Source organism: Taudactylus pleione, unplaced genomic scaffold (assembly GCF_031769625.1).
Source record: "Taudactylus pleione unplaced genomic scaffold, aTauple2 ptg000154l, whole genome shotgun sequence".
Taxonomy (NCBI): domain Eukaryota; kingdom Metazoa; phylum Chordata; class Amphibia; order Anura; family Myobatrachidae; genus Taudactylus; species Taudactylus pleione.
This window is the reverse complement of record NW_028284556.1, coordinates 33,113,347-33,137,979: the sequence shown is the minus strand read 5'-3', so window position 1 is coordinate 33,137,979 and position 24,633 is coordinate 33,113,347. Positions and strand designations below refer to the sequence as shown.

The 24,633-nt window shown below is 47.8% G+C and overlaps 1 protein-coding gene across 11 annotated transcripts in view; it reads right to left on the bottom strand.

The window, feature by feature from the left end:
• Positions 1-24,633, bottom strand: part of BIRC6 (baculoviral IAP repeat containing 6) — a 403,615-nt gene that overhangs the window by 288,447 nt on the left and 90,535 nt on the right. For all 11 annotated transcript variants that reach the window (XM_088474413.1, XM_088474414.1, XM_088474417.1 and 8 more), the window contains exons 11-17: positions 22,470-22,619; positions 21,992-22,217; positions 20,358-20,518; positions 7,324-7,455; positions 6,648-6,779; positions 4,758-4,936; positions 4,509-4,639 (exon numbers count right to left, since the gene is read on the bottom strand). In XM_088474413.1, the coding sequence (XP_088330539.1) occupies positions 4,509-4,639; positions 4,758-4,936; positions 6,648-6,779; positions 7,324-7,455; positions 20,358-20,518; positions 21,992-22,217; positions 22,470-22,619 (1,111 nt within the window). The remainder of the gene's footprint in view (positions 1-4,508; positions 4,640-4,757; positions 4,937-6,647; positions 6,780-7,323; positions 7,456-20,357; positions 20,519-21,991; positions 22,218-22,469; positions 22,620-24,633) is intronic.

The window sequence follows — 24,633 nt, the reverse complement described above, 5'->3', positions numbered from 1 at the left end:
GATCAGCATGCTACATATATATATATACATACATACATACATATATACATTATATATATATATATATATATACACACACATATATACGCACACACATACATATATTATACACACATATACATACATAACACAAATATCCCGCCTTCTTAGTGTCTTATAAGTTTGCTACCAAGTGCAAAGTTGAAAATAATCATAGATCACCCTAAAGGGGGGCGTCATAGATAGGGACTGACAAGAACAGAACTATAACCCCAGGAGGATTAAAGTACATATGATTAAATAATCACCAGTTATTTATATGGTGACAAGTTGGCCACTCACATTTGGAGTAAACCAGAGTGCCACAGGGAGAGTATACAAACTCCACACTGATGTGGGAACCGAACCCACAACCTCCGCGCTGGGAGGCGGGAACGCCAACCACCACACCATCTGAGCTACTATATATATATATATATATATATATATATATATATATATATATATATATATATATATATATATATATAATATATATATATATATATATATATATATATATATACACACACACATGTACATACAAGAAGGCCCCAGTTATGTATAGGGTTCATAACAGAAGCAATGCCTTAGGGAATTGCGACTATCATTATGTAAGCTGCAGAACTTGACTCTAGTCTATAGAGCCACCATTAATATATATATATGGATAAAGCTGACAGCTATTGGTAATCCCAGGCGGCTTCCCATCTGTGGAATATAGGTATATACCCACATACAAAACCTTAGGGACAGATGGTGTAAAGCGGAGTTATTGTATTAACTACCGCATCAGGAGAGACCAGCCTCCAATCGCAAACCTCTCTTATAAAATATGCTATGTACCAGACATAAAACTGATAACAGATCCTACCTCTACCTCTATGGTAAGGATAAGAAGCGATAGATATTTATCTCCAAACATGCATACCTACATACAAGATTAGTAGGTGACGATAATAATTTGAAAATAGAACATGAGCAATAGTAGAGCTATGGAAGGAATTGAGCCACAAGACAAAATTCACTCCAGACATGTATATATTTTAAAGCAGGGCTTAGTATAAAATACAAATACATACATGTGGCTTACCTCCACGCAGGGGAACTGCTCATGTGCCGCCTGTGGTCGTCATTCTGCTACGGCATAGGAAGCAGGATATTTTAGCAGCGTGCTATCCCAGACTATCCTGGGACCCTTCTGTTACTGGTTACTTACTTTAAAAGCGGGAATCAAAAAGACAACCTCCATGCTGTGAGGCAGCAATGCCAACCCCCACACCGGCAGTAACTAACTTCCTCTTGTATGTGCTGCTGAATGGAGCACCTAAAATATAATCTATATAGATGCACATATGCATACCTTCTAAGGTAAACACAGAAGGCTGGTGAGAACTAGAAGTTTTTAAAAACCAGCGTATAAGTTAGTATATGTGCTGCCACATATATGTATGGGAAGAGTACTGCCCCTCTATAAGGTGAGCCATAACCTGGGTATGGGACGCAATAATCTGCTAACCCTGGGTTAAGGGTATGCTATAACCATAAATTCTGGCAGCAGCACCAGAACAGTGACTAAGGTGAGCCAATGTAAAACAATGTTCATTTAGGCAGGGTAGCTAGTGCACCCTGAGGTAGCCTTCACAAGCAATTAGATTAAGCTATGCAACCTTTGTATAGAACCAAGGGGAAGCCTGACAGGGGGTAATACCAGTCATTTACTTTCATAACCGCATAATGCGGTGTTATGCTAGCAACCAGCTATCTACTATAGCTAGCACTACTCCTGTCAAACAGTGACAGGCATCCCCTACCTTTTGCGCTTCAGCATTCCCAGCGTAGGAGGGGGAGGGTGGCGCGTAGGAGACCCACGCTAATAATCCCTGCTGTTAGGGCAGCCCGAAAGAGGGAAAACGGGAGGCAGCTGCTGGAGTGTGGGAGGAAACCGGAGTACCCGTAGGAAACCCACGCAAGTACAGGGAGAATATACAAACTCCACACAGTTAGGGCCGTAGCGGGAACTGAACCCATAACCTCAGTGCTGTGAGGCAGTAACGCTAACCATTACACTTAATGTGCTTTCCCTCATGCAGGCGGCTGTCTGCACAGCACTCCGTCTGGGTGCCTCTTCGCGGGGGAACTAATGCAGAGAATGTCTGCGCTGCTGCGCTAACAGGAAAACACCCCCAAAAGCAGGCTGCTACACGTTAGTGGAGGAAGCCATGCCGCCGCTGAAGTACTAAGTGCCCGTCCGGGGGCTGTGGGATGACACCGCTCCGTCTGTCAGCCCAGCCACTAAAAAGCATAGGGTCGCGGCGTCTCCTCCTTTGTATATTAGAGGAGAGCTGCTGGTTAGTTATAACATTAAAGCCCTTTTGCTATAGAGCTAATCTATCTGCTGAAGCGAGCACTGGTAGAACCGCGCTGCTCTCAGATAAGGGAGAGCACGGGCCAGACTATAGATGGCGCCGCTAACATGCATGACGCGCCCTTTCCATAATACCGGCTTTTATATATATGCGCGCCAAGGACCGCGCTGCTTGTCAGCGCTGCACTGCCTCCTGTAGAGGGACTCGTCTGGCTTCCGAAGCCGGCACCTTACACTGCTTGTGCAGATGGCGGGACCTCGCCTGTCAGCGCTGTACTGTTTAATGAGCAGCAGTGCGGCGTTTATCATTACTGTGTGATCTACTCACCCAGCATTACAACTCCTATATAGAGGAGGGAGGAGCAGGTGTCCTCAGTGACCGCCGCGGCATCACCGCGCTTTTGATGTTGCAGGGGCCGCGCTCCATCCCCTCCTTCAATTAAGAGGCTGATGGCTAGGAATAAGCCAGAGACCCTGACGCTGACTGTTGAGTGCAGCGGCGGGTCTCGTCAGCAGCTCTGACACCACCACGTGGCAGGTTGGAAGAAGCTGTGTATGACAAGCGCGCAGCACGCGCTGTCCCTAAGCCCAGCGTTTTGGCCCACCGCTCCAGCTAGTCAGGAGTGGTGGGATATACTTACAAACTGCTGCGGCCGGGTTGCTGGGCTGGGGGGCAAATGAGGAAACCCGGACACGAACCGGTTTCAGTTGTGTCGGGTCCTCATGGAGTCTGATGACTCTGTTTAAAGTCCCCCCTCAGGGTCACCGGACACAGGCTGCAGTAGCCGTGTGGTGCCCTCCCGGCGGCTCCCACGTAGCAGGCAGACTGCCACAGTAAACAGTCTGCCTGTCCTCAATGCTTTAAATAAAAAGCTCTAAAAAAATAAAATAAAATAAATTATACTCAAAAAAGGCTGGAGACAGCCTGATGTGCTTCCGGCTCTCTCGGGCACATTCTAAAAACTGGGGCTGATGGGGCATAGAGGGGGAGGAGCCAGTCACACTTCTAGATTTTTTTTAAAGTGCCAGGCTCTACTCTACCACCGTCTATACCCCACTGTCTTGAACTCCAGTGTCCCCTAGTGGATGAAGGAGAAAATATAATACACCAAAGAGATGCATACAGGACAAAAACTTAACAGAGTACAGAGTGAAATGTGATTTAATGACAGCAGAAAAAAAAAAAAAAAAAACAGGAACCCCGGAGTTATAGTTTTAGATTATATAAAAAGGCAAGCTCGCAGTGTAGTCAAGTAGTAGGTAGATATATCTCTTGCCCCGAGGTGGTGTACTTCAGTGTGTGTGTGTTGTATGTGTTTAGACTGCTTTGTAAGACAGCAAGTATGAAACTTTACAGTACAGGTGGTGCAGTATTTTTATTCGGTTGTACCCAACAGTGGTACAGATAAGGATGTACAGCGTACAATGAAAAACAATACACAGAATGTATAATGTGAGACATTATACATTGTGTGTATTGTTTTTCATTGAACATCCTAACTGGAATCAACCTACTGCATCACCTGTACCATAAGATTCACACTTACCGGCTTACATAGCAGACTAAACACTTACAACACATACACTGAAGTACATTTCACCACCTAGGTGCTGTGCGCGATATAACACCTACAAGTTGTATCCACTGTGAGGTCTGGGTGACTTCAATTATCAGCAGCACACCCCGCAACAACAGATTTTTGTTTCCAGTGTGCAGGGAACCCTGGCATTAAAAAAAATAGGAACAATTCAGATAATTTAGATTGTGAAGCCTTACAGATAAGGGCTACTTAAATAGAGTCTGGTAACACTTAAAGAACTTTACATTTTCTTATCCTTTCTAAGATCTACATGTTAACTATATTTACATTAGATTGGCTTATGCTATCAAATGTTAGGTCTAATCAGTACTCAATCATCTTTTATCCCAAAACAAGTGGATTAAGCAACAATTTAGACTGCATGGAAATGTGTTATCTAAAGTGTGTGGCAGAGATTAATTTACCACAAAAATGTAGGCATTTGTGGTCTTACCTTACCATAGTCCACCAGTAATCAAGTAGAAGACTTTCATAATCAAGGTGTTTTTGTCACGTGTTCCCTACAATTACAAAAAACTAACCTTTCTTTTGGAATACAGGTCTTCTTGAAGCGTCGTATTGTGACAGAGACTTCCTGGAGCAGGTCACATCCTCTATGGTTATCAGTTTTCCGAGAGGAGGTGCTGGCATCAATTTTTGTTGCCGATTTATCCTTCAAAGTGAAGGAAAAAGTTTGAAATTTTGGAAATAAATTACTTTATACCGAAAAAACAGCCAAATGGGCAATGGATGAAGAAAGGATAGCCATCTTACAAAATCATTATTCATACCTTGCCTGGAACAACCTTAGCCAGTAATGACGCAAGGGAATGCCCTTTCACACTCTGGGGCTTTAAAGAGGGCATCCTTACAACAGGTCTTGTTCCTCCATTACAATGCTCCTCTGCTCCTCTATCATTTACAGCCTTCACGTGAATTAAAAAGGATCGATATTTGCCACCTGCCATGCCTAAAAAAAAACAAAAAAAACAAAAATCACAAAAATGTTGACTGCCCACATAAAAAAAAAAAAAAAACTTGAGCCTCCACATGAACCCTATTGTGAAGCTGTTTTTTTTTTTTTAGATCTTTGTGTTTTCCCTTAATTATAAACCAGGCATCTGTTCGTTCCAGTCTAGTTGTGGTTTGGCTCCCTTTCCACCACTCCTGCTGCACAAAAAGATTTATTTGTGGTCTAGGTGGGATCGTGGTGTATTCAGCAGTGATTTATACTTCTTCCTCATCCATGGTGGTCCTGTTAATTGAACTTGGCTACAGACCTCTATGCAGAGCAGCAGCGACAAGAAGCTGCTCTGGCCACAACTGCAGCACCTAAGGTTATTCTAATGGTACCTCTTAAATTCAAACTGCCTACTGGAGGAGTTTAGAGGCAAAGTTGCATGCTGGAACCCTGAGGACTTCAGACCAGGCAGTAAGGAAACTGGTTACTCAAGATTTGGCTACTACCCTGTTCTATTATGGGTTTTTCAGGTTGGCAGCATGCAGGAAAAGGGAGAATGTGCATGGCTCCTGTTGCTGAGTGAGGAGCACTGGACATTAGGGAAATGCTAAGTGGAATTTGATATAAAGTTTCTATTGAGGCCTGGGTCACAGACAGTTGACACTCAAATAAGCACCGCATGATACAATAGCAGTACATAAAAGGATTTCTGGTTTACCACCTCCTCCTTCGTGTCTACAACCACCAGCAGACAAGGTTGCAATATTGTCTAAAGTTCAAGCGAAATTGGCGAAAGGTAAGAGCGTTGTGCCCCTGTCTTGATTTCATTCGAGAAACATACAGGATAAACTGAAGGTTTGGTTTTTTTTTGCTCCATTTTCAGTCTCATCACAGATCCATAAAAAAAACGGTCATAATATCCAGGCTGCATAGGAATACTTTCCTAGCCATTGACTAAGTACAGGAGCTTGTTGATTTCTCCTCTCTTCTAGCTATAACTTTTAGTCCCAACAAGTTTATGCACTGGCACAAGTCACCATTCCTGCCTCCATAGAATTAGGAGAGGAGAGGCAGCAGCCAGTATGGGACATCAGGGCACCTAGCCGATATCTGAGACACTGAACCATAGGTATGCAAGCTTAGGGGAGCATTTAAACTCCCTCTGCTTTGGAGCTGTGTGTTAATAGTGCCATCAACCCTATTTAACTTTTCAATATCAATTTTGCGCTAGTTAGCATTATAAACGCCTCTCTAATTTTTGGACTTAACATCTATTAAATGCACCAATATATAGGGAAAGCGAGAGAGAGCAGGGGCTATATATCAAACTCTACCCCAGCCTTCTTTTACCTTATATCTATGAAAAAGCAGAAATATTTCCATGCGAGTCAAATATTTTAATTTGGCTAAGCATATGCAAATGCTGTTTAACCAAATCTTGCCCATTCTAATAAACAGAACAGATAATATTGATTTGAACAGATCCTAATTTGTTGGGGTGGCTTACAGATCCTTCTGTTCATCCCAGAATGCTTGACTGCACTACAGTTAGTCAAAGACAAAAAGGATATAAAAAAAAATAAACCCCAGTTTGAACAATACAATTGTCTCCATGCAGGTTGTTACACACATAGATATAAGAGGAAAGCATTAATTTGATCAATAAAATGCAGATTATCCTGCTATGTCTGGTTAGCTGAAACAATGGCGTCCTACTTACCTTTTACAAGTTTTGGACTTGTTAATGTCAACATCCCAGCATGGCCCGATAGATCAAGACCGCTTGCAAGCCACACCGGACCACATAAGATATCTTCTTTGTGTTCTTCTAAAAATGGGCACAGTCTTGTGCCTACAGTACAAATAAAGACAGCCATTTTACCATAATGACATAGCTAAAAATACCTTAAAAAATAAACAGGACCTAAGCTTAAAAAAAGCATACAATATTTTTCTATTTATCTGCACATAACTATAATAGTACAACAATCGTTAAGGACTTTCATTTTATTGACTAATATAAGCTGACAATTTTAAGAAAAGAAACTAAATAGCACAATATTAAGGTTTCTTTTCACTTCTAGTAAAATTTAACAAACTTAAGTAGTATTAACTAATGCGCAAATAGATTAAAAGTAGAACTGTTGGAGTAGCAGAGTACTGCGTTTCTAACCTATTAGAATTTATTTTCTTCTGTGAAACTGCTACTTCTAATACAAGATGATTTAATAAAAAAAATAAGTGTAAAGATTTGCACTATTTATAGAGTGACGATTTATTAGCTTAATCCTTATATGACAGGTTTTAGAGATAACTAGTTGTGGATCATTAATGTAGGTTTAGCAAACAAAATATGTTAAGGATATTCATAGTTCCAAACTAGGATAAACACTTACACTGAGAGTCATCTACCTCCATGTTCTGCATGTCCTCATTTAAATCCACCAGCGTAGGCTTTCCATTTCTCTGTACTTCAATAGTAAAGGCTGGGGACAGGGGGAAGGAGATGTGCCTATCTACAGGTGCCTCTAGAAAGGGAAACAGATACCCAAAAAGGGTAAGAATACATTGTTCTAATCATAGCTTTGCAGAGCAGTGTGCCAGTATGTAGCTGCACAAATGTAGAGAGATGTAATAAACCAGCGTGACATTTAGGTAGAAAATCAGCAACATATACCTTTTTTTCCTCCAAAAGTTTTTCCCTGGTCTATCTACAATCCAGAATACACTAACTACCCTTAGCTACATAAACGGTGGTAAGCGAAACAATAAGAGAGATGGTAAGAACTTAACTTTGATATCTCTATTTCTACGAAGTCCATAGGGTTCCACAGGATACCTTGGGGTATAGGTGATGACGTCAGTCTTCAGGCACCACAGAGTTAAAGTTTTCAGCCTCCCAGGATGCATCTGGGTCGCTCTCCTATACCCTGCCCCCGGGCCAAGGCATCTCAGTTACGTCACAAGCCATAGGCCGGAGGAGGAGAAGAAAGAGAGAGAAGAAAGATCTGGACACTCACGAAAATCACATTCTCACCATAGGGAGACTGAAAAACCGGTGACCAGAATAAAGCCCATCTGCAGTACAGGTGCGACAGGGCGGGAGTCCTGTGGAACCCTATGGACTTCGTAGAAATAGAGATAACAAAGGTAAGTTCTTACCATCTCTCTTATTTTCTGCTGCAGGGTCCATAGGGTATCCACAGGATACCTTGGGGATGTCCCAAAGCAGTATCCTTCAAGGGTGGGGACGCTCCTGTGCTGAGAGGAGAATCCGCCGCCCGAAGGAAGCATCCTGAGAGGCAAAGGTGTCAAAAGCGTAATACCTCACAAAGGTATGGACAGAAGACCACGTAGCAGCCTTGCAGATCTGAACTGCAGAGGCACCGCGTCTAGCTGCCCACGAAGGACCCACAGACCTAGTGGAATGAGCCCTCACAGAGGAGGGAACTGAAAGACCTTCATGAAGATAAGCTTCTGAAATTGCCATACGAATCCAGCCTGCCAAAGTCTGCTTTGAAGCAGGCCAACCTTTTTTACGGAAGCCATAGAGAAGAAACAAGGCGTCCGACTTCCTAAACGAAGAGGTGCGGTCCACATAAATATTTAAGGCCCGCACAACATCCAAAGTGGCTTCACCCACTGAAAGTCCAGGTGAATTGAAAGTCGGCACAACAATTTCTTCATTGATGTGAAAATTGGATACCACTTTGGGAAGGAGTCCCGGACGAGTGCGAAGCACCGCCCTATTCCTATGAAAATTCAGAAAAGGGGGTCTACAAGAGAGAACCCCTAAATCCGAAACCCTTCTGGCCGAGGCAATGGCCAGAAGGAATATGGTTTTAGCTGTAAGCCATTTAAAGTCCACTGAGTCCAGTGGTTTAAACGGCGGTCCCTGGAGAACTCTCAGGACCACAGCCCAATTCCAATGCGCCACCGGTGGAACAAAAGGTGGCTGAATGCGAAGAACACCTCGCATAAAGGTGTGCACATCAGAGAGCGCAGCAATCCCATGATGAAACCAGACTGACAGGGCAGACACCTGCACTTTCAGAGAAGCCAGGCGAAGCCCATGATCCAGTCCATCCTGTAGGAAAGCCAACACCCTAGACAGGCGGAACTCCCTAGAGGAATACCCTCTAGGTCTACACCACTGGAAGAAAGTATGCCACACACAATGGTAGATTCTTGCCGAGGAAGGTTTACGAACTCTTAGCATGGTTTGCACCACGGAGTCAGAAAACCCCCTGGACCTTAGCATGACCGTTTCAACAGCCACGCCGAGTCAGGTCCTGGTGAAGACAAGGACCCTGTGACAGCAGATCTGGTCGTAATGGTAACCTCAGAGGAACGTCTACTGACAGACTCTGGAGGTCGGAGAACCAGTGCCGTCTGGACCACTCGGGAGCTATCAACAGTAGCGTACCTCCTTCTTGTTTTGAATTTCCGTATTACCCGCGGAAGAAGGTAAAATGGAGGGAAAAGGTAGGCAAACTGGAAAGTCTACTGGATGGACAGGGCATACACCAGACACGCCTTTTTGTCTCTTGTTCGAGACCCGTACACTGGCAACTTGTTGTTGTGCCGGGACGCTATGAGGTCTATCTCTGGAAGACCCCACTTGTCCACCAGACTCTGAAAGACGTCCTGGAGTAAAGATCACTCTCCCGGATGCACGTCCTGCCTGCTGAGAAAATCCGCATCCCAGTTGAGGACTCCCGGGATGAACACTGCTGATATTGCTGGGAGATTATGCTCTGCCTAGACCAGAATACGGGACACTTCTGCGAGTGCTGCCCGACTGCGGGTTCCTTCTTGCTGGTTTAAATAGGCCACCGTGATGGCTTTGTCCGACTGGATGTGCACAGGGTGACCCTGGAGAACCGGCTGTGCCAGCTGGAGAGCACTTAACACCGCATGGAGCTCCGCTTCCGCCCGAGTCCACCTGCCCTAAAACAAGTGTGGACCCGCGACAGCTCCCCAGCCCCGGAGACTGGCGTCCGTTGTTAACAGGACCCAGTTCGCCACCCAGAACGGGCGACCCTTGTTGAGGTGGGTCGTCTGCAACCACCAGGTTAGAGACAGGCGAACGTCCGGAGTGAGCCCCATCGTCTGGGACTTGAGACACTGAGGCAACCCAATCCATCTGGACAGGATCAATAGCAGCAGAGGTCTGGAGTGAAATTGGGCATATTCCACCATGTTGAATACCGACACCATTGAGCCCAATAACCTAATTGCCGAGTGTAGCGACACTCAACGACACTGCAGACAACTGCGCACCCTCAACTACAAAGTAAGGATCTTTTCCTCCGTCACAAAGATCCGCTGCTGCCTGGAGTCCAATAAGGCCCCGAGGTGCAGGATCCTCTGAGACGGGGTGAGAGTGGACCTCTGCCAGTTTATCAACCAGCTGTGATGTTGCAGTACCGCAATCATCAGATCCAGATGGTGTAAAAGAAGCTCTGGAGAGCCCGCTATCAACAGGAGGTCGTCCAGATAAGGCAACAGTCGGACTCCCAGCGTCCGCAGGAGAGCCGCCATGACCTTGGTGAATACCCGTGGAGCAGTCACCAGGCCAAAAAGGCAGCGCCCCGGAACTGGAAATGTTTGTTGCAGATTGCCAATCTGAGGAACTGCTGATGGCGCAAACGAATAGGAACATGCAGGTAAGTGTCCTGGATGTCCAATGACACCATGTAGTCCCCAGGTTCCAGTGCCAGAATAATGGACCGCAGGGTCTCCATCCGAAAGAGGCACCCTCAAGGACTTCTTGAGGGCCTTTAGGTTTAGTATCGGACGGCAAGACCCATTGGGTTCCTGCACCAAAAATAGATTGGAATAGAAACCCAGGCCCCTCTGGGAAATTGGAACATGCACTAAAACTCCGGCCTGGAGCATAGTGTGCAAAACCTTCCGCAGTTCCGAGGCTTTGCTCCGGTCTAGCGGAAGGCCTGTGGTAAAGAACCGGGATGGAGGCCTGTACCGAAAGGAGAGGGCATACCCGTGAGAGACCACCTCCTGAACCCAAGTGTCTGTCGTAGTCCTCCATCAGCACTGGGCAAACTGAAGCAGGCGGCCCCCCACTTTGGGATCCCCCAAAGGGAGGCCCGGACCGTCAGGCCGCAGGTTTGTTATCTGACCTAGGAGCCGGACGTCTGGTACTCCAACCTGTTTCTTGGGCTTGGACAATTTCTTGGTCCCAGTCTGCCGTGGAAAGGACTGTGCTTTAGGCCTACCTTGGGCCCTGTGAGGCCGAAAGGACGACCCACAACGTAGCTACTATTTTGTCCAGATCTGGACCAAATAGTACCTGTCCATTGAAAGGCAAACCTCCTAATCCCTTTTTGGAATCCGCGTCCGCTTTCCAAGAACGTAACCATAAGGTGCGACGAGCAGCCACGGCTGCAGAGGAGATCCTAGAGGTGAGCATACAAATATCTAAGGCCGCTTCATTAATGTAAGTGGCCAAGTCTCGGAGATTGCCCACCAACTCGGTCTGTTCAGTCAGAGTCCAAAGACGCCTCCAAATTATCCGCCCAGCGCTCCATAGCTCTGGCTACCCAACACACGGCCATAGCCGGTCTGGATGCTACCCTGCAAGGGAATAAATGGATCTGAGGCAGATCTCCACCTTACGGTCAGTGACATCCTTCAAGATTACATCGAAGGCATAGGAAACGTGGCACTTTTGACTAGGCGTGTGACATGTGAATCCACTTGCGTAGGGGATTCCCACTTAGAAAAATAATTGACCGCAAACGGATAAGCGCCTCTGGGGCTGAAACCGTTTACCTGGATTTTTCCACGCCTCCCCTAAATGATCCTAATTGATCAGAAAGAGGGAACACCGTAGCCTCACCCTTAATATCCTTAAAAAGGCATATTTGAATGTGGCCACCGAAGGATCAATATCAATAACTAAAGCAGTGCGGATTGCTCGAATAAGACCAGGGATATACACCCTGGACTTAGCGTCCGGCTCTTTGGTACGGAGAGGTTCTTGGTCAGATAGATCCAGAATCTCCCCATCATCTGACGTCTCATCATCATCTCCATAAGGAGCAGATAAAGACGCCACCGGCCGTTTATGAGGCCGCAACACAGACTCCCCCTGTAAAACATCGGACAAATGCTGAACCGATGTAGTTAGAGTATTAACCCACGCAGGCTCCGGAGAAACCTGGGAAGGGACAGGGAGACTGTGGGGTACCATCAATTGTCTCGGGAACTCCCGCATGGGTGACGACACCACTGACTGCTGGGACAAACCCGTCTGGGTAAACGCAGGTGGCGGAGCTAGCTGGCCCACAAGGTTGTAAGCGCCTTAGCGAAACAAGCCCAGGTAGGTTCCTGTACAGGGACCGTGACCATAATCGGCCGTGACAGTGTCAGGCACTGGGGACATAACCCCTCCGCGTTACCCTCCCCCTCCGCTATTGGTACCTTACATTTAGTACACATTAGCTGGAGAGGAAAATCAGTCTCAGACATGATGGTAAGTATGTGACACTCACACCTATACGTATTGGTATAGTGTGAATAATATGAGATATGGTAAGAACTTACCCTTGTTATCTCTATTTCTACAAAGTCCATAGGGTTCCACAGGATACCTTGGGGTATAGGTGTGACGTCAGTCGCAGGGCACCAAAGAGTTAAGCTTTCAGCCTCCCAGGATGCACTAGGTCCCCCTCCTATACCCCGCCCCCGGGCCAAGGCACCTCAGTTAGTTACCAAGCCATAGGCCGGAGGAGGAGAAGGAAGAGAGAGAACAAAGATCTGGACACATACAAGAATCACATTCTCACCAGAGGGAGACGGAAAACCGGTGACCAGAGCAAAGCCCATCTGCAGCACAGGTGCGACAGGGCGGGAGTCCTGTGGAACCCTATGGACTTCGTAGAAATAGAGATAACAAGGGTAAGTTCCTACCATATCTCATATTTTCTACTTCAGGGTCCATAGGGTATCCACAGGATACCTTGGGGATGTCCCAAAGCAGTATCCTTTAAGGGTGGGGACGCTCCTGTGCAGAAAGGAGAATCCGCCGCCCGAAGGAAGCATCCTGAGAGGCGAAGGTGTCAAACCTGTAATACCTCACGAAGGTATGGACAGAAGACCACGTAGCAGCCTTGCAGATCTGAACTGCCGAGGCACCACGTCGAGCTGCCCACGAAGGACCCACAGACCTAGTGGAATGAGCCTACAGAGAAGGAGGGACCGGTAGGCCTTCATGAAGATAAGCTTCAGAAATAGCCATACGGATCCAGGCTGCCAAAGTTTGCTTTGAAGCAGGCCAACCCTTTTTACGGAAGCCATAGAGGACAAACAAAGCGTCCGACTTCCTAAACGAAGAAGTGCGGTCAACATAAGTCCTTAAGGCCCGCACAACATCCAAAGAGGCCTCACCCACGGAAAGACCCGGTGAGTTAAAGGCCGGAACAACTATTTCCTCGTTAACATGAAACTGGGAAAAAACTTTGGGAAGAAACTCGGGCCGAGTGCGGAGCACTGCCCTGTTCCCATGAAAAACCAAGAAAGGGGGTCTACAAGAAAGAGCCCCTAACTCAGAAACATGTCTGGCCGAAGCAATGGCCAGAAGGAAAACTGTCTTAGCTGTTAGCCATTTAATATCCACTGAGCCCAGGGGTTCAAACGGCGGTCCTTGGAGAGCCCTCAGGACCACAGCCAAATCCCAAGGTGCCACAGGTGGAACAAAGGGCGGCTGAATACGGAGAACACCTTGCATAAAGGTGCGCACATCCGGGATTGTAGCAATCCTACGGTGAAACCAGACAGATAGGGCCGAAACCTGTACCTTCAAAGAAGCAAGGCGAAGCCCATGATCTAGACCCGCTTGCAGGAAGGCGAGAATCCGAGACAGACGAAACTCCCGCGGTGCATAACCTCTCGGTCGACACCACTGGAAGAAAGTATGCCACACGCGATGGTATATCCTCGCGGAAGACGGTTTCCGAGCTCGTAACATGGTACGCACCACAGAGCTGGAAAACCCCCGGGACCTCAGCATGGCCGTCTCAACAGCCACGCCGTCAAAGACATCCGAGTCAGGTCCGGGTGAAGGCAAGGACCCTGAGACAGAAGGTCCGGTCGTAGCGGCAACCGCAGAGGACTGTCCACAGACAGACCCTGAAGGTCTGAGAACCAGTGCCGTCTGGGCCACGCGGGAGCTATCAACAGGAGCGTCCCTCCTTCCTGTTTGAATTTCCGGATTACCCGTGGAAGAAGGGAGACCGGAGGGAACAGGTATGCGAACCGGAACGTCCACCGGACGGACAGAGCATCCACCAGAGACGCCCCTTCGTCTCTTGTGCGAGACCCGTACACCGGCAACGTGTTGTTGTGCCGGGACGCCATGAGGTCGATTTCTGGAAGACCCCACCTGTCCACCAGTAGTTGAAAAACGTCCGGGTGCAGGGACCATTCCCCCGGATGAACGTCCTGGCGACTTAGAAAGTCCGCCTCCCAATTTAGCACTCCCGGGATGAAGACCGCTGATATGGCCGGAAGATTGCGCTCCGCCCAAACCAGGATCCGAGAGACCTCTACGAGAGCCGCCCGACTGCGAGTTCCTCCTTGCCTGTTTATGTAGGCCACGGTGGTAGCGTTGTCCGACTGGACCTGCACCGGGTGACCCTGGAGAAACCGCTGTGCCTGCAGGAGAGCATTGAAGACCGCACGGAGTTCCAAGATATTTATTGGAAGCTCCGCTTCTGTCGGCGTCCACCTGCCCTGGAACAAGTGTGGACCCGAAACTGCTCCCCAGCCCCGAAGACTGGCGTCCGTTGTCAACAGGACCCAATTTGGAACCCAGAACGGACGTCCCTTGTTGAGGTGGGTCGTCTTTAACCACCACGCAAGGGACAGGCGAACCTCCGGGGTGAGCACAATCGTCTGGGACTTCAGAGACTGAGGCAGCCCGTTCCACTTGGACAGGATCAGGTGCTGCAGAGGTCTGGAGTGAAACTGGGCGTATTCCACCATGTCGAACACCGACACCATGGAGCCCAGTAACCTCATCGCCGAGTGTAGAGACACCCGGCGGCTGTGCAGACAACTGCGCACCCTTGACTGTAAAGCAGAGATCTTGTCCTCCGTCACGAAGATCCTTTGCTGTCCCGAGTCCAATAAGGCTCCAAGATGCAGAATCCTCCGAGACGGGATTAGAGTGGACTTCTGCCAGTTGATTAGCCAGCCGTGCCGTTGCAGCAGCGCAATGGTCAGGTCCAAGTGGTGTAACAGGAGCTCTGGAGATCCTGCCACCAATAACAGGTCGTCCAAGTACGGCAACATGCGGACTCCTTGCAGCCGCAGAGAAGCCGCCATGACCGCGATCACCTTGGTGAAAACACGTGGTGCTGTCGCCAGGCCAAAAGGTAACACCCGAAACTGGAAGTGGTCGCTGCGGAATGCAAACCGAAGGAACTCTTGATGGCGCAAAAGAATAGGGACATGCAGGTAAGCATCCTGTATGTCCAATGACACCATGTAGTCCCCAGGTTCCAGCGCCAGAATGATGGACCGTAGGGTCTCCATCCGAAACTTCGGGACCCGCAAAGACTTGTTGAGTGCTTTGAGGTTGAGAATTGGACGATATGACCCATTGGGTTTCTGTACCAAAAATAGATTTGAATAGAAACCCTGGCCCCTCTGGGAGAATGGAACAGGCACTATAACTCCAGCCTGGAGCATAGTGTGCAATACCTTCCGCAGCTCCGTAGCCTTGTTCCGGTCTGATGGTAGACCCGTGGTGAAGAATCGAGCCGGGGGTCTGTGCCGGAAGGAGAGGGCATACCCGTGGGAGACCACCTCCAGAACCCAAGTGTCTGTCGTAGTGAACGACCAACACCGGGAGAACTGCAGCAGGCGGCCTCCCACCCTGGGATCCCCCAAAGGGAGGCCCGGACCGTCAGGCCACGGGCTTGTCATCTGGCTTGGGGGCCGGACGTCTGGTACTCCATGCCTGTTTCCGGTGCTTGACCGATTTCTTAGGGCCAGCCTGTCGAGGAAACGACTGTGGTTTGGGCCTGCCCTGGGCCCTAGATGACCGAAAGGACGATGGTCCAGAACCAGAAGGAGCAGCGGCCGACGGGAGACAAGCAGATTTGGCTGCCGCCAGCGTGGCCACAATCTTATCCAGATCCGGACCGAAGAGAACTTCTCCGGTAAACGGCAACGCTTCCAGACCTTTCTTGGAATCTGCGTCCGCCTTCCAGGATCGCAGCCACAAGGTGCGACGAGCAGCTACCGCTGCTGAAGAAATTCTAGACACCAGAGTACTAATGTCTAGAGCCGCTTCGTTGATGTAGGTGGCCGAATCACGGAGATTGCCAATCAACTCCGCCTGTTCGGCCGGACAGTCGGATTCAAAAGAAGCCTCTAATGAATCCGCCCAGCGCTCCATCGCTCTGGCAACCCAGCAAATGGCCATAGCCGGCCGTGCTGCCCCCCCTGCAAGGGAATAAGCGGACTTCAGGCAGATTTCTACCTTGCGGTCCGTAGCATCCTTAAGGGAGGACATGGATGGCATCGGCAATGTGGCACCACGGACAAGACGGGTCACGTGAGAATCCACCTGTGGAGGGGATTCCCACTTAGCAAAATAATTATCCGCGAACGGATAAGCCACCGCCAGGCGTCTCTGCGGCTGGTATCTTTTGCCAGGTTGTTTCCACGCCTCCTCTAAATGGTCCACCAACTGACCCGAAAGAGGAAAGACTGTGGCATCGCCCTTCACATCTTTGAAAAAGGCATACTTAGATTTAGCCTCTGGGGGAACTTCGTCCTCAATCACCAAGGCTGTGCGGACCGCCCGAATAAGTCCAGGAATATATACTTTGGACTTAGCATCAGCGTCCTTAGTATGGAGAGGTTCCTGATCGTAAGGATCCAGAATCTCCCCATCATCAGACGTCCCTTCGTCATCCTCATAAGGAGCGGACAGAGACGCCACCGGCCTTTTATGAGGCCGCATCACAGACTCCCCTTGCAACACATCCGACAAGTGCTGTACAGAACTCGTCAGGGAGTTAACCCACGCTGGCTCCTGAGAACCCGGGAGCGGGAAAATAGGGAGACTGTGGGGTACCACCAATTGTCGTGGGAACCCCTGCATGGGTGACGACACCACAGACTGCTGGGACAAACCCATCGGAGTAAACGCGGGCTGCGGAGATAACTGGCCCACTAAAGCTGTTAACGCCTGAGCGAAACAAGCCCAGGGCGGCTCCTGTACCGGTGCTGTAACCGTAATAGGCCGCGCCATGGACAAACACTGCCGGCAAAGGCCCTCCGCGCTACCCTCCCCCTCCGCTAACGGTACTTTGCACGTGGTACACTGTACCCGGAGGGGAAAATCACTTTCAGACATGATGGCACCACGTATGTGACCTCTCTCACCAATTAAGTATTAAATAGGCGAGAGACCAGCCTGCAGCACCGCACTGCAAGGGCTTTAGCAGAAAGAACAGGGACAGTAATAAAGCTGACAGTTTTGAGAAGATAAAGTTACAGGCAGCAGCGCTAGCACAGTCACATACAATGCAGAGAAATAACAATTCCTGCACTAACAGCGCTGATCACTCAACTACACAGACACAGGGCCTGGTAGGACACAGCGCTGCATACACAGACCTGAGCCACAGCGTAGGAGAGGTATGCGGGGGTACCCAGACCACGATGCTTCCTTCCAGGCTTCCAGCAGCGTTCACCATGCGTTGCAGAGAAAATGGCCGCCGAGGAGCAGAGAGAAGCTGGCCTGGGGGAGGAGCGCTGACACAGGACCAGTCAGCACAGTGCAGAGAGGGCTGTGTGCAGCGGGGGAGGCGCCGGCTGTGAGACAGGGAAGGCGCGCTCCCCTGGCATGCATTTAACCCCTGGGACGCCGCAGCGCTACCGCTCTGCTGCGGTCCGCTGTCCCAGGGGGTAGTGGAAAGCGCAGGTTCAGTACCTGGCTCCATGCTGCAGCCAGTCCCCAGGGAGCCCCCTGCCTGGGGACTTAGGACCATGTGACCAGCGGGGACCAACCGCGGGACCCCGCTGCTTACCTTTGTCCCCCTTGGATCCGGCCATGGTCCGGAACATCTGGGCGTTCTGGTACCGGCGGGGGTGTAGGGAAGACAGCATGGACGTCAGGACTGACTGTCCATGCTGTACATCCAGATGTGCAGCCACAGCTGCACTGAAGAAAGCTTCAGGGGCTCTTCTAGCCCCCACTCCGACAGGTGCACCCGACGCCGGCCGGGCACCAAACTAAACTGAGGTGCCTTGACCCGGGGGCGGGGTATAGGAGGGGGACCTAGTGCATCCTGGGAGGCTGAAAGCTTAACTCTTTGGTGCCCTGCGACTGACGTCACACCTATACCCCAAGGTATCCTGTGGATACCCTATGGACCCTGAAGCAGAAAACACCCTGCACACCGCAAGGGCTTTGAGCAGAGCAAGATCAGGGACAGTAATATGGCTGACAGTAGAAAGTGAAAGTACAGACAGCAGGCTAGCAGATTAGTCACATACAATGCAGAAGAAACAAATCCCTGCACTATTAGCGCTGATTCTCAACTACTCAGACCCTCAGGCTGGTAGGACTCAGCGCTGCATACACTGACCTGTGACAAACAGAGGAGAGGTATGCTGGGGGACCCAGATCGCAATGCCACCGCTCATAGGCTTCCAGCAGCGTTCACCATGCTTCAAAGATGGCCACCGAGGAGCAGAGGATGAAGGAGGCGGCCTGGGGGAGGAGCGCTGACACACTGTGGCCAATCAGGCAGAGCAGAGAGGCTGTGTGCAGCAGGGGAGGCGCCGGCTGTGAGACAGGGAAAGCGCGCTCCCCTGGCATGCATTTAACCCCTGGGACGCCGCAGCGCATGCCGCTCAGCAGCGGCCCGCTGTCCCAGGGGTAGTGGAAGCGCAGGTTGGTCGCCTGGCTCCACGCTGCAGACAGTCCCCAGGGAGCCCCCTGCCTGGGGACTCAGGACCATGTGACCAGCGGGGACCCACCACGGGACCCCGCTGCTTACCTGCTATCCCCTGGGATCCGGCCATGGTCCAAGACATCTGGGGGCACCGCTAGCCGTGACCCCAGATGTCTATCAGCATCCCCGTATCAGTACCGGCGTTCTGGTACCGGCGGGGTGTAGGGGAGACAGCATGGACGTCAGTACTGACTGTCCATGCTGTACTCCCAGATGTGCAGCCAGCGCTGCCTTTAAAACAAACTTCAAGGGCTCTTCATAGCCCCCCTCTGCACAGTGCCTCCGACTCCGAGCCAAACACCGACGAAACTGAGATGCCTTGGCCCGGGGGCGGGGTATAGGAGAGGGACCCAGATGCATCCTGGGAGGCTGAATACTAACTCTGTGGTGCCTGAAGACTGACATCATCACCTATACCCCAAGGTATCCTGTGGATACCCTATGGACCCTGCAGTAGAAAAATGATTTATTATGGATAATTGATCCCTTTATGGAACTGCTTTGATATGCTTGTGGATACTGGCAGACAGTGTTAGCACTATGCCAATTGGGGTGGTTGAGTGATGGGGCAGGATGCACTGGCTGGCTAACAACCAGCCATAAGCTTGAATATATCTTAAACAGTTAAATGTACCTGACTCATAACTACTGAAGAGGTTGTGGGGGGAGTGCGGGTCTATGCTTTGGAACACATACTTTATTAAATCCAGAATGGGGCCACTACTATAACAATGTGATTAGCAGCTAGTAAACAGATATAAAAGTATACAGTTTCTTTGCACACCAGCTCACAAGCTATAGGGAATGCTGGCAATGTACAATGGAAACAATTGCTATTTAATATTTGCGGATGTTGCCAAAACAAGCCACTTGGTAACAGCAACTAAAAAAACAGAAAACTGACAAAGGGCAACTTCAATTTATCCCTTTAATGTTTGCACCCCAGTACAACACACATTGTTAAGTACACTTGTCTTTGAAAATCTGCCTCCTAGTTCATAAGGACAAATACAATATTACAAATCTGGTCTGATTTGCAACGTAAAAAATTCAAACAGGCAGAAAAACTATGAAAAAAAAAAGTAGCATGCTTAATTATTATGTATATAGTTATATTTGCTTTCTTGTTTACTTCAACTATTAGCAGATTAGCTTAGAAATAAGATGACGTTTGCTGACTTGGGCCAATTTGTACTACTTTTTAAAATATGAACAGCAGTATTAAAAGAAAAATCTCCCATTTATAGAAATAGCAGAAAGCTCCTTACTGGATGGGTCACATCACCAAAGATGGGGAAAAATGCAATGCATCAATAAATAGCACAGAAATAGATTTGTGGCATAAAACAAACAACTAGTTTCATTGCAAATTGAAAATGTTTTATGGTCAGAATGGAGCACTGAGCGTTGAATGAAAATGTTTATCTTACCATTTACTTTTGCTAATCCTGGCGCTTTGTTTTTAAGTAATGTCACTTGGATTTGTGGAATGTTTGTGATGTTCGAATTCAGTAAAAACTTGAAGTCCACGTGTCCCACCATACAGGCTTTCGGCAAGACCAGTTCAAAAACATGTTCATCCCAACTAGTGCTGAGGACAAAACAAGAACAATGAGGCTTTTTTGTAGGAGAAATCTAGAGTTTTCAGCATTTGTACACAAACATAATACAATGAACGGTAAATATAGTGCACTACAAATATTGAAAAATATAATAGGACTGCTTTTCTACTACGCAAACAAAGATGATATGGCACCCAATGTCAGGACACTGCAACATACAAAGGTCGTCTTCTGTTCTGCTATGGCCATAAACTCACATGGCACTCCGTAAAACCCCATCATAATCAGTACCAGACATGAACATCATAAAAGCCCCACTGATACCCCCTTTCAGACATACGACCTGGGAAATTTCCTGGTTAGATCCGGGAATTTTTCCTGTGCAAATTCCCGGGTATTTGGTCGAGACCCCCCTTTCACACTACAGCGTCTACCCAGGAAATACCCAGGTAGACCCCTTTCATAACATAAGCCGGGTATTTTAGTTTTGAATATTACCTGCCTCTAATCTGCCTAGCCTATCCCCTCTCCAGCTGCCGCTGATATCATCATGCAGCAGCCAGCCATTTTATTTTATTATTATTAAATTATTTATTTTATGTTTTTGCCCTGGTGGTCGAGCGGGAGTGCAGGCGGCCCGCTGTGGCAGAGACCCGCCAGAGATCTCCAGCGCCGGCAAGTGTCCCTGGCGTACGGCTGGAGTTCTCTGTGCAACAGCAGCGCTGAGCGTCCTATAGGACGCTCTGTGCTGCCAACTCAAAGCAGCTTGGTGCAGCCCGGGAGTAAATTCCCGGGCAGCACCATTCAAACATAAGCAGGGTAATTTCCCGGGACTTAAGTCCCGGGGAATTCCCTGGTCGATTGAAGGGTCGGCAACCCGGGAATTTTGCTGAGGCAGGCCAAATTCCCCAGGATTCTCGGTATGTCTGAAAGGGGTATTAGAACGTTAAAGAGAAGCTTTGAAGAAGACTGTTCTGTTTTTTATTTAAAGAGACACAATTACATATATTAGCTTGAAGCACCATTCATAGGGAGATGCACTTCCACATACAGCTCCAAAATTACAGCCTCTCTCCAATTCCCAGGCAGATTCCCTTGCAATCCCATAAAATGCTGCAAATAGGATAGTGCACCTCAGACAGATCCTTTATGCAGGATGCTTCTAATACGTAACATGCAGAGCTTTACATATAAACATAGCACACATAACCACATCCTCTCTTAACGTCACAAGTTTTACCATTTCTAGTGAATCATATCATGGACAATGTATTCAATATACAATATATAGAAATCTTCAATATTTTCTGTGTAATTTTACCAGTCAATCTATTGCAAATATATGATTTGATTTATTTTGTCCCATAATCTCAATTTACCAATGCTACACATTTTATATTAATACAATGCTCCCACTATAGAACCTCATCTTAATACTGTAATGCACTACAATTTACCATTCCTGCTAATGTGTAAGATTAATAGTAAAAGTGGAGCAACACCTGTCATTTTGTAGTTTCCAAGTTCGGGTGTGCTGGGCGGCATCGCCATGATGCTGCTGGTGTAAGTGCTGTGGATGGCGTCTCTGCTGCTGTTCCTGCTGTACCTCAACCCAGCATGGCGGCACCGTGGCAGAAAACCTCGGTATTAGAGTCTCAAAACGGGTTAGTTCAACTAAGCAAGTCAACATTTCCAAGGAAAAGGGCTGGTCCACTAAGAGATCCACTCCTGGAGAGGAAAAAGTAATGTGTACAACTACTGAAAGAAGTGCAAGTAATGTGCAGGAGTGCTAAAATAAAAGGACTCACTCTCTACCACCTTAGAAAAACGTATAAGTGCTAGCATGAGCAAAAGATCGTAGGTACAATGTTTGGTATTTACAAGTTAATACAGATTTTAAACCGTGGTTGTACATAAAATGCCTGTGTTGCAAAAGCCTTAGGCTGGCTGGTGTGCACTTGTACAAATCTGCACTCTTACCTGTGATGCCAGGGCTGGAAGGGTTTGACAGTGGCTTGATGCCTTCCACTAATTGTTCTACCCCCTTCGTCAGTGATCCATCAACAAGAATGTCTGTTTCATCAAGATCATCACATGTCCCTCCAATCTGGAGGAAATGAAGTTCTCCCCCTGAAACAAATAGAAAACATATATTCCACTGGTTTTGTAAAACTTTGTATTTTTTTTATTAAATTAGCAATGACAAGTACAAAACTATTGCAGTTATAATATGTTTAGATTCATATTACCAAATTAATAAGAGGATTTGCAAATTAAAAACCTTCTGCTGCCTTGAACCTTGGTAAAGTATATATCAAATATGCTTGTTTGCTAGGTATTTTAACAGGGTGAGGCTCTGGCAGCATGAAAATAGCTTCACGGGAACATAGGAAAGCAATACATATGACATATAAAGCACTGCAGCAACAAATGTCACAAATGTCACAAATCATCTTCTATTCGGTTATGCATGAGAACAATACTTGTGAGACACTATACCATCTAACTGCACCTCATTCTCCAAAACATCATTCCCTTTCCATCATGTCATTTGTACTTCTTATTTCATGAAAAAGTAGCTGCTGAAATGTACAAGTAGAAGAAATCTGGCTAGGTTGAAGTCTGTAGGAGGCGCCCCTCTACGTTCACGCCCAGAACATAAGTCTTCCAATTACGGTGGTATTGTTTAGAAGTACCTTCCTTCCTAGCTCCAAGCATAGTAGGGATTACCCTGGATGGAATTTTTTAATTTTCAAAATAGCCCTTTTAACAGCCACACCTTCAAACGTAGCCGATTTAAGTCTGGATAGAGTAAAGTACCCTGTAGTAAGAGATCTTCTCTCTAGAGGAAGAGGTCACGGTTTGTCGATCAGCAGAAGTTGAAGGATGGAATACCAAGCTCTGCAAGGCCAATCCGGAGCTACCAATAGAACCTTGGCCTTCTCCCTTTTGATGTAGAATCTGAGGAAGAGGAAACTGAGAAAACAGATAAACAAATTTGAATTGCCGCTGTGTTGACAATGCGTCCACTGCCACTGGATCTGCCGTCCTAGAGCCGTAGAAAGGCAGTTGTTGATTTTGTCTGGATGCCATGAAGTTGACCTGGGGAAGATCCCACCATTGACAAAAAACCTGTGGGTGTAGTGCTCATTCCTCTGTATGCACGTCCTGTCGGCTGAGTAATTCTGCTTCCCAATTTGTTACACATGGAATGAAGATTGAACAGATTGCCATTGCAAACTTTTCCGCCCAGGTTAGAATCTTACTTCTGTTAAAGCCGCCTGATGTCTGAAGCCACCGTGGTAAATGTTGTGGCATTGTTCGACTGGACCCTGACTGCTTGGCTCCGCCACAAGTGATCTGCTGTGTGAATAGCGTAAAACACTGCCCTCAATTCCAATATGTTTATCAGCAGACTCTCTTCCTGTGATAACCAGCGGCCGTGGAAGTGCTGTTCCTGAAGACCACGTCACACCCTCTCAGACACGAGTCTGTGGTAAAAAAAAAAAAAAGGAGTCCCATCCCACACTCCGAATCTCTTTCCCTCCAGTAGGAGTATCGAGTTCAACCAGAGAAGGGGTATCAGAGTTCTGGGACTTAACTTTACCCGTTGGTGAAGGAAAAGATGGGATCCAGTTCACAGACATAAGGACTAGCTGAAAAATCCTGGAGAGAAATCATCCATAAGAAAAAGGCCTCTAATGCCTTGACCATCTTCCCCAGGAGTCGAATGCAAACATGCACAGATACCAGACAATGTCGAAGGACCGTCCTCAACATTTCCTGAATGGAAGTTGCTCTTTCCTGATGAAGGAACACTTTCTGACATAAGGTGTCCATGAGCATACCCAGAAACTGTAGTCTCTGCGTCCGTGGCAGATGAGACTTGGGAAAATTCAGAATTCACCCATGAATGAATGAATGAATGAATGAATGAGACGGCTGTGAGTCAGCGTGACGTTCTGCAGTAATTGGTCCTTGGAATGGGCCTTCGGCTGAAGATCGTCCAAGTAAGGGATAATAGTGATCCTGTTTCTGAAGGAGAATCGTCATCACAGCCATGAGCTTTGTGAATAACCTGAGGACTGATAAGCCAAAGGGTAAGCACTGAGACTGGAAATGAGATTTCCTAAATACAAATCTC